A 13886-nucleotide genomic window follows, 5' to 3' on the forward strand; every position below is an offset into this window, starting at 1 on the left:
ATTAAACTGAGGAAAATATTAGCTAATTTGACCCCTTCCTAAATTAAATTAATAACTAAACGCTTAGTAACATGCAATATTAACACATAATGCCGCATATTTCAATTATATGACTGTAAAGTGCCAATCACTTACCTGAGCTTACACAGTCGTGAGGAAAGCAGAAATACCGCCCACTGCCCGAGTCTCAGTCACATTCCCGCCATAGTCTCACTCCACCAATAGGAGGGAAGCTGCATAGATACCTGAGGTGTGGGACGGAGGATGTCTGCCGCACTTGATTTCAGGATTCCTGTGTTTTTCCACGTATAAGCCAAAGGTTTACCACAAGTTCGTGTTTCTCACTGTGTGCCATAGCTCAACCACATATGGTTCTCATGTGTTCATTGTTATCTGGGCCATATACCTCAAAATGAGTTGTGAACCAAGAGAGCATTTCCCGCCGATTTTAAAGTTATGGCAAAACAAATATGGCCACAATTTGGCCCATATCTGTATAGCCACGCCACAATGAGACGAACAGAACCGCATCTTATTCGAACCATCAAAACACAGGCTGTTAATCCGATAATCCATCTTTACTGTCAGGTTGAACGTCAGGTAAGTATTAGTACAGTACAGATTTCTGACTTACTGATGCTAACCATAGAATCAAGTTACTTTTAAGCTACAACAGCAATGTAGAAAAAATATGTTTTTAATCAAAATAATGACGAGAAAATAATGTAGAAATGAAATATTTAGCCAGATTGGTTTCTATTTCCTCTTCAGGACAGTGCAAATGGTGCCTAGTTTTAGAGTAAAATGAATGATTCTGTATGTTTTACAGAATATCACTTTTCTTTTACTAGTATATCGGTATTATATTTGCACACAGCATTACAACAGAGAAATGGCAAGAAATTAAAGTGTGATGACAGATGAAAAATCATAAAATATAAAATATAGCGAAATGGGTCACATTGGTCAAACATATTAATATGATATAATATGATCATCTGTAATATTAGATGGATCTGTTCAGGGACAGAAAAGCACTGCTTACAAAGAATGACCTGATTCTTGATTGTAAAGCAGGGTATCGAATTTTGGTGACAGAAGACCACAGTTCTGTGTTTTAGTGTTTACACTGCTTCAGCATAATGCAATCCACTTCACGAAAGCCTTTATAATTAGCTAATGCACAAAGGCACGTGAGGTTATTCACCTGCAGTGATGTGGTCTGACATATTTACACAAACCCAACTGATCATGAACCCCTCTTAAGGCCAGCTGTCACAGATTGACCATTTCTCTCTCTCTCTAACTGGCTGGCCCAATCCATCTTGACCCTACACAGGGGTGTCCTGCGGCCCTCCTCTCCACATGGCTAATGGAGTGGTCCGTTGGTCTGTGTTCCAGCTCACTGATGTGGCAGTGTACTCGTGCTTCGCGGGTTACATCATGGAAGGCACTGGAAAGAGTATGTGCTTGGAGAATGGCACATGGACTCCACCCCCTTCCTGTAGAGGTAGCACAAGGACTTGCCCCATGTCAGCCTTCCCCTAAAGGAACTTTCTTTCTTCAAACACCTCTCGTTTTTCTTGAGTTTGTCTATATCACATCTATAATTTTAGACATTCTCAATGCCTCCAGCAGTAATGGATTGGCTAAAGGTGTTGCCTTTATGCATGCATCACACTAACATCCTTCACATCACACTAATACACATTTCATGCATGTTTACACAAGCTGTTTGTTTACCGCTTCACTACACCCCCATATTAGCCAGAAGATTAATTACTATGCAATTATTACTATCACCTGAGGACTCTCCATCTAAACATATTATAGAGACCAAGAAACCTGATTTCACACAGTGATCTTCACGGAGTCACCAGTAAACAAGACTTCTGCACTTTCTCTCCTGTTTCAGATACCTTTTTGGTGCTATGAGGTATTTGGGGTATCTCGTAATATCATAGTGTAGTTCCAAACAGTGACATTCGGGCATTTAGGAACTATTTTAATTTGTGTGTGTGTGTGTGTGTGTGTGTGTGTGTGTGTGTGTTTCAGCTGTGTGTTGGCTACAGTGTCAGAATGGAGGTGTTTGTCAGAGGCCAAATATATGCTCCTGTCCAGAGGGCTGGATGGGTCGCCTCTGTGAGGAACGTAAGTTTTACACACACACACACACACACACACACACACACACACACACACACACACACACACACACACACGCATGCACACACACAGTCTCATGTTTTGTTGCAAACTGGCCAAAAAAAAAACACACGACAAGAAACTGAGGAGGAAAATGACATGAAAATGAGTAGATGCTAATTATCTCCTTCTACTAATTTATCTCAGTTCACCAACATGTTGTTCGCCTACTCTTTGCATCAGATGTAAAAGATGTTTCCCCCCCAGACCATGACACTTCCTCCTCCACACACACAACATGCAAACAAAGTCTCGTGATTTTGGGGATGTTTTCTGCAACAGGTGTTGGGACTCGTTTACAGCCATGTGACAGTGTGAAGGAAATGTTTATCAGAAACCTGACCAAAAAAACACCCACTACAGTCATCCGACTGTGACTGGAAGAGGAATGGTGCAAGATCACACTAGAGCAGTGTGAGAAACTAGTGATGTGTTGAAATTGCAGAATTACAGTAATACACATCACAGGCTTCTACACTCATGTTCCAGAGCTGTAACAGTCAATAACTTTAGTTGGAATTGTAATTGTGATTTATTTTCTGCCACAATATGCTAGAAGGACAGAAGTATAACCCAAAGCTAATATTCCTTAAGGTTTTGAGCGATAAGGATGAACAATATTTCAGAACAAATCAAGTGTTTATAAATTGTTCTCTAAATTTAAATAGTTTATCGCTGCCAGTCTTAGACTTTGTTAACCTCCTGAACACTGAACATACACAGAAAAAGTATTAAACAATCTGTTCATATCGAATATATACTGAAATTTCGCAGAACGAAACTTAAAACACAAAGAAAAGATGACTAACATTTGTTGTGAACATGAGAACTGTGTTTTCTGTAGACACACTTCTTCCTCCTTTCACAGGGTGCCATTTCCTCTCCGTATTGAGTGGTTAGAGAGAGAGAGAGAGAGAGAGAGAGAGAGAGAGAGAGAGAGAGAGAGAGAGAGAGAGAGAGAGAGAGAGAGAGAGAGAGAGAGAGTAAAATAATGTATTTCCGGAGATAATGTGATTGTATGGAGGGTGTAAAAGGGGAAGGAAAACTAAATCTGCAATTTAATTTATGATACTTTGCTCTCGCAATACAGAATCATATTTAAAACCGCACATGATGGATTTGGAAACACTGTATTTACATAACAGCTGAATCATGTGTGTATGTGTGTATGTGTGTGTACATATGTTACAGCAATCTGCATCCTGCCATGTCTAAATGGGGGGCGCTGCATTGCTCCATACGAGTGTGAATGTCCTAAAGGCTGGACTGGCAAAAGATGCCATGCTGGTAAGTGTGTGTGTGTGTGTGTGTGTGTGTGTGTGTGTGTGTGTGTGTGTGTGTGTGTGTATATATATATACACTATACATATATATATATATATATATATATATATGTCCTCACATGGATAAGAGTATCTTTATTTTCTAGACATATTTTTCCAATTTCATGTTATATGATTTACCATTCATAAAAATAAAGAATTAACTTAAAGAAAAAGCCAGGTAAAAAAAGACAGTTTACTTGTTTCATTTCACTTCTGGTAATTCACTCTAGTGCTCTTTAACCCAAACCTGAATGTATTGCACTGTTTCAGGGACTCCTGAAGATGAGCCTACTATTAAGTCACAAAAGCAAAACCTTTAGAGAAAGAACAGAAAAATGTCCTTGAATCTTTTGGAATTATCCCTCACGATTTATTGGGATTATTCTCCTTCAATCCATATACAAGTCTGCAGTGGAAAAGTATCACTGAGCTACGACTCATGACAACAAAGGATCATAGTAGATAGAATATTTCAAATATGTGAACATGTAGAAAATTTGCTGAGTCATTCTGCCTCGTGGATTATATCTGAAACTATGAGTATCACACAGTACAGGTTATTAACCGCTCCTGATAAAAAAAAAAAAAATCCCTTTGTTGATTTATGACAGGTGTGTTTGCAGGACTGTCTGTGAGGACAAAGGTCTTTAAAGCAGACAGGAAATTCAGAAAGTATTTATACAGATAATATCTTGTCCCTAAGACTTTCCATAAATCTAGACAGAGCTTGCTCTGCTACATTGTTAAATGTAGTTAAATTCTGGTGTTATCATATTTTAGCACCGTATGCTACATTTTCTTTTGTTTTGTTTCACGATATAATTAATCAACAAGCCCAAACACTATGAACTATGACTCCTGAGGTTAACTGATGTGCCAGTTTTAATGATGTTGTCAATGTGTTGACTTTTCATGTTTTAGCTTTTTAAGACTTGCTGGCTAGGACGTCATTCGATTTAAAGAGAATATGCTAAGCAGAAAACTTTACACAAGCTTATTAGCATATTGCATGTATATTGTCACGAACAGCACATAGCCTTGCTTATATCTGCTAGATGACTCGTTTAAAGCCAGTGACTTCACTTATGTCCTTTTTTTTTTGTTGTGTATGAATGACACAGGTTGTTTCTAACCGCATGATTCGTCATCATGATATTTTCATGTTCAGAAAAGTTACATTGTTTCTGCATAAAAATACAGACTGCTCAGTTATTACATAATCAGCACAAATCACAATCAATCAGGATCACGATGTTTCACAAAACTATCTGAATCCTGATGTGTCCACAGCGGTGTGTTCATCACCTTGTCAGAATGGAGGTAGGTGTATCAGGCCCAACCGGTGCCGCTGCAGTCAAGGCTGGGGTGGACCCGATTGCTCCAGGTGAGTGTACACACACAAACCAGCTAATGACTGATCATCTTTATATCTAATGCCTATACTATTTTGGAAATATCATTGCTGACAGTAGATTATCCTGGAAGGCCACATCAAACCTTTCCGTAAATAAAGGTGCTGATTAATAGTTATGAGAACAAAACCACTAAATCAGTGGCCAAACCTGGATGTTCCTGAAAACTGTAATACAGCATATGACTTCTCTATGATCTGAAATGAAATGGCAGCTGAGTTGACGTAGACAGACATATTTGCTAGAATTTGGACCTCCACAAACAGGAATGGGTAAAAATCCATGAGAAAAAAAATCAGTCACCTCAATTTAGCTCAGTATTTATTAGCTCAGTAGTTTATTAGCCGCTTAGCTCGGTATTTATTAACGGACTGAACACAGTTTGAATCTTAATTTCAGCAGAATGAACTGCTCACTTTATAAATGCTTTAGCAACATCAAAAATAAGACTATAATGAAACTGGATGGAGTTCAGCATCAGTTTGGCTTCGGATTTTGCGGTCAATGACTTGCATTTACATACTTGGCAAAAGATAGCTCAGTGAGACAGCTTACTTAGCCTTTTGTTTGTAATTGCAAATCTCACAAATCACTTAGGATTCCATTAAGACTAAATGATTTTCTTCACTGACTCACCTTACTTCACTTTAATGTTAATTCATGTAACTCATTTGTATTTATTTCAGAATATTTACACATTTTTTTCTAATTATTTCTAGTCATTATTTTTTCCTTTTTTTTCTTTGAATAGTTCTTTAATGTAGTTAATATTATTAGTATTAATTAGTATTAATACGCCGTCAAGCAGGAGACCAGATCAGATTTTTCCTTTACTGCAAGCTGTATACAGTATACATATTCTGTAACCGAGTATGTGACAAATAACAATCTTAAATATTTAATCTAGTTTCATCGAGTTATTTGGCTATGAATCTAGTTTACCGTAGTTTGCTGTCTCGGAGCTCAAAATAGTATTTCTTCTGTTCAGAGCCTATAGCTTTATAACATGAAGCATCATGACCAAATGAAACCAACACTTTCAATATGGTCATGAACTAATCCTTAATGGGTAAGGATTCAAATGTAGCTCTTACTTTTCCATTTCTGGTGTTTAGCAGACTCCCTTATCCAGAGTGACTTACATTTTATTTCATTTTATACAACTGAGCAATCGAGGGTTAAGGGCCTTACTAGGGGCCCAACAGTGGTAGATTTGGTGGACCTGGGACTCGAACTCATGACGTTCTGATCAGTAATCCAACACCTTAACCACTAAACTACCACATACCCCACATTCATTCACATTAGCTGCTTAGCCCAACATTTGTAAGCAAGAAATTTTATATAAATGCGCTATAAGGACTAGGTGCCGAGGCTCCAGTGTCGACTACTGAAATACGCATTCAGACGGAACTAATAATCTCAGCGTCTAGATTACTGTTTAAATCCAGAGTAATTTCACTATAGATTTAAATGCACCTATTCTGATGAAAGGATTTAGAGTTGTAAATTAGATTTCATCTATAATAGCTTCTCCCTTTTCTCTCATTTTTAGGAAAAGAAAACCAGGATATTTCCATTTTTAATACACCACTCAACACAGACAAAGCTGGAGCATCAGCACAACGAGGTGGATAAAGGAGTCTTCAGTTCTGACTTGTAAACAGCCATTTCGAAACTCCAAATAACAAGTGTTTTGTAAAATAAAGCTGTATTTTTTCATATAGAAAATGAAACAGTATTAAGCATAATTCTGCTGCTATATACATGAACCTGTACGATGTGTAAAAACTTTGTGATTGTTCAGTGTATATGTGTATAAACTATTCTTTTCACATTTTTATTAAAGCAAAAAAACACAACTCCATGGGTAGTTAGCGTGTTACACTGTTCAAGTGTAATTTCTTTGGGTTTTATTGAATTTCTAATATTAAAAAAAAAATAACAGTAACAGAAGCCTTTTCTGGCAATAAATGTCCGATACATGTCAATAATATTTTGCATGATACATATGGAATTATAGGCTTACTGTAGAGGCTCCGACAAGGGAGCTCAAACCTTCTTTGGATTGTGTGTGTGTGTTATTCATCTATGTTTGGCGATCGTTTTTTCCAGCGTATCTTTGTTGGCCCCAGAAAACTCCTCCAGCTGTAAACAGGATATAAGGTTACACAGAGTCAGCCAAATGCAATGCATTAAATGATTTCTTTCTCTAAAGCTCTGCTATTATAAAACACAGGACTTGACAAGCCTACAAAGTCACTATTAGAGAAGGGATCGAATCACCTTTTCCCCTCGCTTGTAGAATTGGAAAGTCGGCATGCATCGGATCCCACATGAACTGGATACATCCTGAAAGAAACAAAAGAGAGTTCATCATATCAGCTGAATATGCTTCTTCACCACTGGCCAAGCAGATAGCAATCTGTAATAGTATTCTTTCATTTCTTTTGCTATGCAGCTTCCACACCCAGCACATTCCACACCCAGCACAGAACGGCTCACTCAGTGCTTCACTTCAAATCCCTGACGATTTACACATCCAAGTCGCATTTCATTCTGTGTTGCACAGACAATGTCACTTAAGCTGTTTGAATAACTCCTCATAATCCTGCTGCTGACTTTTGTTATTTTACCAAATGTGTTAGTAGAGTGGACAATGAAGCAGAGCTGAATAGTGCATAGTGAGACTTCATTAATAAATGGGACATACTTTTGGACAAACCCGGGATTCTATTTCAGCTAACGACTGCAGGACATTAAGCATCAACAGCCAGGCAGACACTGGCTTTACTATGAACTCCATCCATGGCATCGTTGCACAACCGTAGCGTCGTCAGAAGAAGTGCTGATATCAACTTCCTTTAATACATTTACATTTCCAGCATTTGGCAGACACCTTTATATCCAGAGCAACTGACATTATCTCATGTGTATACAGCTGAGCAATTGAGGATTAAGGGCCTTGCTCAGGGGCTACTGTAGCTTGGTGGAAATGGGATCGAACTCACAACCTTCTGATTGCTAGCCCTAACTTTTTTTTGTTCGTCAATGAAACACAGAACAGATCCTTTTTATCCATTTCTATTTTAAAAGAATGCTGTGAAATATCCATGACACAAATTGGTAACTGTTTATTCGTTTATTTTTCTCCATTACATTGTAGCAGCTACAAACAGACATTCCCTCACCAGATTCTTGTTTTTTTCCCCCCAATCTGGAAATAAATAAGGCCTGAAATGTAGCTTTGGAAAACAATGTCTTCTGACCTGAATGAGTTATTGTGCTGGAAACTTTACTTAATGTTACAAAATGCTGTCAAATGTAAAAGCTCTTCTTGTGATGTGGAAACCACTGGAAGCAAAATCCCCTTTTATTCTGTGTATGGTGTCTGTGGGTATGTTAGATGAACTGGTCCGAGTTTATCTGTTGAAAACATCTACATGTGATACCGGGTGTATGTATGAGCCACTAAATCGGTTCTCACCATAAAGACTGAACAAAGATTAAAGAAAGCTCAGATTGAACAAATGTACCCAAGATGAACTTGCATGGTTGTTTGAGAATAATTCAAAAACAGATACACAAGTCCTGTACATATTCACATAACATATCCGTATACTGTAGACAGACAGAGCGTGGAGAAGCAGATCTTATAACAATAACATTCATGACAACTCTAATAAATCTGACCAGTATCCAATATCCTCTCTGGGCACTATGGATGGATGAGATAATGCACTTTTATAAAGCATCAGCACAGACTGAAGACAACCATTAACATGTCTGGGCGGATGGAAGAGATTGTGCTTGAGACTGTGTCTAGCACTAGACAAAAGCTTTATGTAACTGCATGCAAATGTGTTGGAAATTCAACAGCTTTCACAGACAAGGTCACGTGAGTCTGGGCTCAGACCTGGCACTGATGAAGCCAAAGGAAGCGACACACCCTTGTTTTGGTTTGGTTTGTTCTAACAGTAGTGAGCTCATCGAGGACAGATTCAATAAAAAATATAATAAAAAAAAAAATCAAAAATAAATGATAGACATTAATCCCTTAAGCCTAAATTTACACATTTGGTTATGAAAGACAGATTACATCAATGTACTCATTCAGAAGGAAATCTACTGGGCATAAGTAACTGTCCGATCAGGAAGTGTCGGGTGTCAATAAGCAGAACCAGTTTTAACAATTGTGTTGCAATGTGTCATGTCTTTTAACACACTCATTCTAACACTGTCATCTACTGTCAATTTTATTCTTTAATGGCTATAAGGGGAATAAATCACTTTGGGTGCACCGTTATAAGACGCTAATAAAAATTTGTGTAGGTTACAGCATTTACACTTCAAACCAGCATGGACATTTTGTTCCTTGCTTAACAATGTATTGTGCAAAATCAATATACAAAGCAATGAGCAATGCTTAAGACAGAAGGGAAAACTAATTATATAGTCTACACCTTCACCCAGAACTTTAATGACAAAAGAAAGCATCCACAGACAGGTTTCTCTAGTCTCACTGCATTGTTCTGAAGACAAGTGTTTCATTTAACAAATGCACTAATTAAGTGATTTATGTGATTAAGTATTATGGACAATAAATAGCAAGAGCACAAAGATCTTTGAAACAAATTATGTGACTTGCCTGTGCTTCGTCCACATCCACCTTCAGAAAAACTACATCCTTATTTTCTGGACTTTCAGACATAGCCTGTGGAAAGAAAGAAAATAGCAGACGGTAAATATCTTAAGGTCGGAGTGTTGCCTGGTGCCTGATGGGAAGGATTTGGCTCAATATTAAACTAATCTGGCATATTAAAAATAGCTTTTACACTACAGAGTAGAGCAATGAAACTTGTTAATGGATGAAAAGGAATAAATAAGGGTCGGGGTCTCTCTCTCTCTCTCTCTCTCTCTCTCTCTCTCTCTCTCTCTCTCACTCTTTCTCTGTGTGTGTTCAGCCTTCACTCCAGTTGCCACAACAACAAAACACAAACACTCTCACAATGATTCAGAAAGTCCCTGAACAATCCCCATTACACTCTGACAAACGGATATGTTGGGCAGAGACCTCTACAGAAGTACTCACTTTAAAGATGGGGCCAATCATTTGGCACGGGCCGCACCATGTGGCTGTGAAGTCCACTACCACTAATTTGTCCCCTGCATTTTTCAGGGCTGCATCAAAATCTCGCTGAGGAAGAAAAAAAATAAAGAGAAAATATTAAATGTGAGTGTTGAGAGACGGCACCATTCCCTGACAAAATCAGTCCATAAGGCTCTTGTCTATAAATTACAGTCTATTTAACAAAGCTAAGAGCTGAGAGTCATAATAAAGCTTTCCTCAGAATCATGTTCTTTCCTCAGAGTTCTGAGGTTCTACATTTACAGCCTTTGGCAGACACCCTTATCCAGAGAGACGTACAAAAGTGCTTTTAAGTCTCTATCATCGAACACGTTAACTCTGGTTCACTAGGTTACAGACTTAAGATACCAAGGAATTTGGTTCCGGTTGTTGGTGACTCTCAAAAGTACAGACTATATAAATAACACTATACATTAACTTGGACTATACAAGACAATACAGACGATTTGAGACAATATAGACAGTACAAAGTAACACAGTACAGTAAGATGGTTACAAGGATTTTGTATTTTCTATTACTGCACACACCATAAATTCATAATTAATACAGATTTATTGTTTTCTTTTGTAAGTGAACATAAAGCATCTACACCATTACAAACTGTATGACTGCTGAAAAAAAAAAAGACAGAAGCTGTGTCTCCTATTAAAATCAGGGTTAAAATCATCGTTAAATCAGGGTGTAAGCCCCAGCACCAAGAAGATGCCACTGTTGGGCCCCTGAGGGAGGCCCTTAACCCTTTATACTCCTGGGGCACTGGGCTATTTTAAGAAAGAATTTCACTGTGCTGCAATGCATGTTGTTAAGCTTTTAGTATTTAATCTTAAAAAATGTCAAACTTCTGAGGGTCTGAAAATCATACAGTACTGTATATAGACTCACTAGACTCTGACCGCAAGAAACTCCTTTAAGGGCGTAACGACTGAACCGACTCACACAGTTCAATACTAACCAAATGATTCATTTCTATTCATTGCTTCTAGTAGACGCTTCTACTATATAACTGGAATTTACACATATGTTAAACATGCATAGTTCTGACACCAGAAAACACACATGTATGTAAGCACTTACCTTGTTTCCGATAACTATAACCATGGTGAACTTTTCTCTCGGTTCCTAAGTACACACAACACTATGCACCAGACCGTCTGGTCCATTCCATATATAAACATTCCTCTGGCCCCGCCCCCTAACGCTGGGTATCCAATCAGAAGCGAGACCACAGCCGAACTGGAGAGAAAACACCTCCTCTTTTACGGGAACTAGAATAAGGAAGTAATAAAGTTAATGCACTCAATAAGGCATATATATGTGTCCTCTTTAAGGTTAGATGATAACGTCACGGTTTGGGATGCACACAGTGTGTCTGGCTGAGAAGGATATGTACATATGTCCACGTTTAAGTGATTAAAATCCTATAAATATTGTAATAATAAGTCTCTCTCACATCAGATAGATTTACAGTGCAGAAATAAATGCAATAAGGGGCAGTAACTTATTGTAAGGGGCAGAAACTGAAGAAGAGCCACTGATTCCAGTCACCATGACTCGACATTTCTCTAACATTTCATGGTGTTACAGGCAGTGACGTCACCGCGCTGGTCTCTGATTGGCTACTGTTTTGCACCTCGATTTCTGTCCATTTAATCCTGGTTTCAAACAAACAAACAAACAAACAAACAAACAAACAACAGAATAATAATAATAATAACCTTATTATTATTATTATTATTATTATTATTATTATTATTATTATTATAACAATAACAAGAACAATAATAATTATTATTATAGTTGTTGTTGTTATTAAATTAATTTAATTCTTTTATTTTTTTTTAAATAATGGGGCAAAACAGTAGCCAATCAGAGAAGACCAGCGCGGTGCCGTCACTGCCTGTAACACTATGAAATTTTAGAGAAATGTCAATTTTATTATATTTCTCAAAAATTATTATATAACATAATATTATATAATATTACACAATATGAATATAATAATAATATGAAATATAATAATAATAACAATAATAACAATAATAACAATAATAACAATTATTATTGTTATTATTGTTATTATTGTTATTATTATTATACTATGTTACTATTTTTTTTTTGCCATCATCTAAAACCGGTTCCTACCCAAGAAAGGGTAAAAATAAAAGATTGAAATATAAGTTTATATATATACTTTCTGAATTTATGACAAGTGATCTCACCTAAGGCTTTACAGAGCTTTACAAGTACAGGACAGGAAGAGTTAGATAAACTTATTACTACAGCTAAATCAACAACATGTTCACTAGACCCCATCCCAACTAAACTACTGAAAGAAGTGTTACATAAAGCTGGTGAGCCTCTTCTTAATATCATTAACTCCTCGTTATCTTTAGGTTATGTCCCGAAGTCTTTCAAATTGGCAGTTATTTGGCCACTCATCAAAAAACCTAACTTAGACCATAATGAACTATCAAATTACAGACCTATCTCACACCTTCCGTTTATGTCTAAAATACTTGAAAAGGTTGTGTCTGTTCAACTGAGCTCCTTCTTACAGGAGAACAATATCCTTGAAGAGTTTCAGTCAGGTTTCAGACCCCACCACAGCAAAGAAACAGCACTTGTTAAAGTTACAAATGACTTGTTCTTAGCTTCGGACCAAGACTGTATGTCCTTATTAGTTGTACTTGATTTTAGTGCAAAATGCAGCTGCCAGAGTTCTCACTAGGACAAGAACGTATGACCATATAACCCCAATTTTATCATCTCTACACTGGCTACCTGTTAAGTTTAGAATTCATTACAAACTGCTGCTACTTACGTACAAGGCTCTTAATGGTTTAGCTCCCATGTATCTAACTAGTCTTCTAACATGTTACAATCTTTCACGCTCTCTGAGATCACAAAACTCAGGACTTCTGGTAGTTCCCGGAATATCTAAGTCTACTAAAGGTGGTAGAGCGTTTTCTTATTTAGCTCCCAAACTTTGGAATAGTCTTCCTGATAGTGTTCGGGGCTCAGACACACATTCCCAGTTTAAATGTAGATTAAAAACTCGTCTCTTTAGTCAGACGTACACATAATACATCCTATAGTATCATGCACTAGTACATCAGATATTGGGCATCCAGACATTGTACCAGCTCCCAACGTCCTCTGTGGGACGAAGCCTTTGGACGTCCACTGAGCCGAGGGCGACTCTAAGAATCCTGTGACATCTCCAGTTAGACTCTGTGATACTAAGGAGATCCGAAGTCCATGATCCTTACACCAATACAACATTTATCTGACTGTATATTACAATCACATCCCCAGTGTCACCCATATGAGGATGGGTTCCTCTCAAGGTTTCTTCCTTTACCAATTTAAGGGAGTTTTTCCTTGCCACTGCTGTCTGAGTCACCTCAGACTTACTCATAGGGGGATAAATACATACACATTGTGAACTATATATATACCAAATATATATATATATATATATATATATATATATATATATATATATATATATATATATATATATATGTAATAAAAATCTTTTTATTCTGTTAATTCTTTTTCTTTTATTATTCGTTATTTCTTTTATCATTCCTTATGTTTACCTTCTGCTCTATGTTTATGTTCTGTAAAGCTGCTTTGAGACAATGTCTATTGTAAAAAGCGCTATACAAATAAACTTGAATTGAATTGATGCAGAGTATTTTACCTTAATTTTAACATAATAGGTGGGATATGTTATTCAATTACTGTGAGATTAAAGATCTTGTATATACCCTCTGGCCCACACAGTTCTG

The 13886-nt window shown here is 37.2% G+C and overlaps 2 protein-coding genes across 7 annotated transcripts in view; one reads left to right on the forward strand and one right to left on the reverse strand.

Annotated features, from left to right (window-relative positions):
* Positions 1-6804, forward strand: part of svep1 (sushi, von Willebrand factor type A, EGF and pentraxin domain containing 1) — an 85056-nt gene extending 78252 nt beyond the window's left edge. For 4 of the 6 annotated variants that reach the window (XM_047819704.1, XM_027178315.2, XM_047819718.1 and 1 more), the window contains 5 exons: positions 1340-1510; positions 2056-2151; positions 3397-3492; positions 4821-4914; positions 6498-6804. In XM_047819704.1, coding sequence (XP_047675660.1) covers positions 1340-1510; positions 2056-2151; positions 3397-3492; positions 4821-4914; positions 6498-6528 — 488 coding nt within the window. In that variant the 3' untranslated portion in view covers positions 6529-6804. Of the gene's footprint in view, positions 1-1339; positions 1511-2055; positions 2152-3396; positions 3493-4820; positions 4915-6497 lie in introns of those variants that run through there. The other 2 variants (XM_047819723.1, XM_047819731.1) reach the window with 2 other exon arrangements.
* Positions 6805-6816: 12 nt separating this feature from the next.
* On the reverse strand, positions 6817-11323 carry txn (thioredoxin). The gene is made up of 5 exons (XM_027178318.2): positions 11167-11323; positions 10035-10139; positions 9591-9656; positions 7229-7294; positions 6817-7090 (listed from the first exon to the last, which is right to left on the reverse strand). The coding sequence occupies exons 1-5, from the start codon at positions 11188-11190 to the stop codon at positions 7028-7030; spliced, it is 324 nt and encodes a 107-aa protein (XP_027034119.1). The 5' UTR covers positions 11191-11323; the 3' UTR covers positions 6817-7027.
* Between the last annotated feature and the right edge of the window lie 2563 nt (positions 11324-13886).

Source organism: Tachysurus fulvidraco, chromosome 1 (genome assembly GCF_022655615.1).
Source record: "Tachysurus fulvidraco isolate hzauxx_2018 chromosome 1, HZAU_PFXX_2.0, whole genome shotgun sequence".
Lineage (NCBI taxonomy): Eukaryota > Metazoa > Chordata > Actinopteri > Siluriformes > Bagridae > Tachysurus > Tachysurus fulvidraco.

Excerpts from the sequence above, each read along its gene's own strand:
- txn (XM_027178318.2), bottom strand. The coding sequence starts at position 11,190 with ATGGTTATAGTTATCGGAAACAAG. Across the intron at positions 7,295-9,590 it reads TGGATGTGGACGAAGCACAG|GATGTATCCAGTTCATGTGG; the intron begins GCAAGTCACATA and ends TGTTTCTTTCAG. Across the intron at positions 7,091-7,228 it reads TCTACAAGCGAGGGGAAAAG|CTGGAGGAGTTTTCTGGGGC; the intron begins GTGATTCGATCC and ends TCCTGTTTACAG.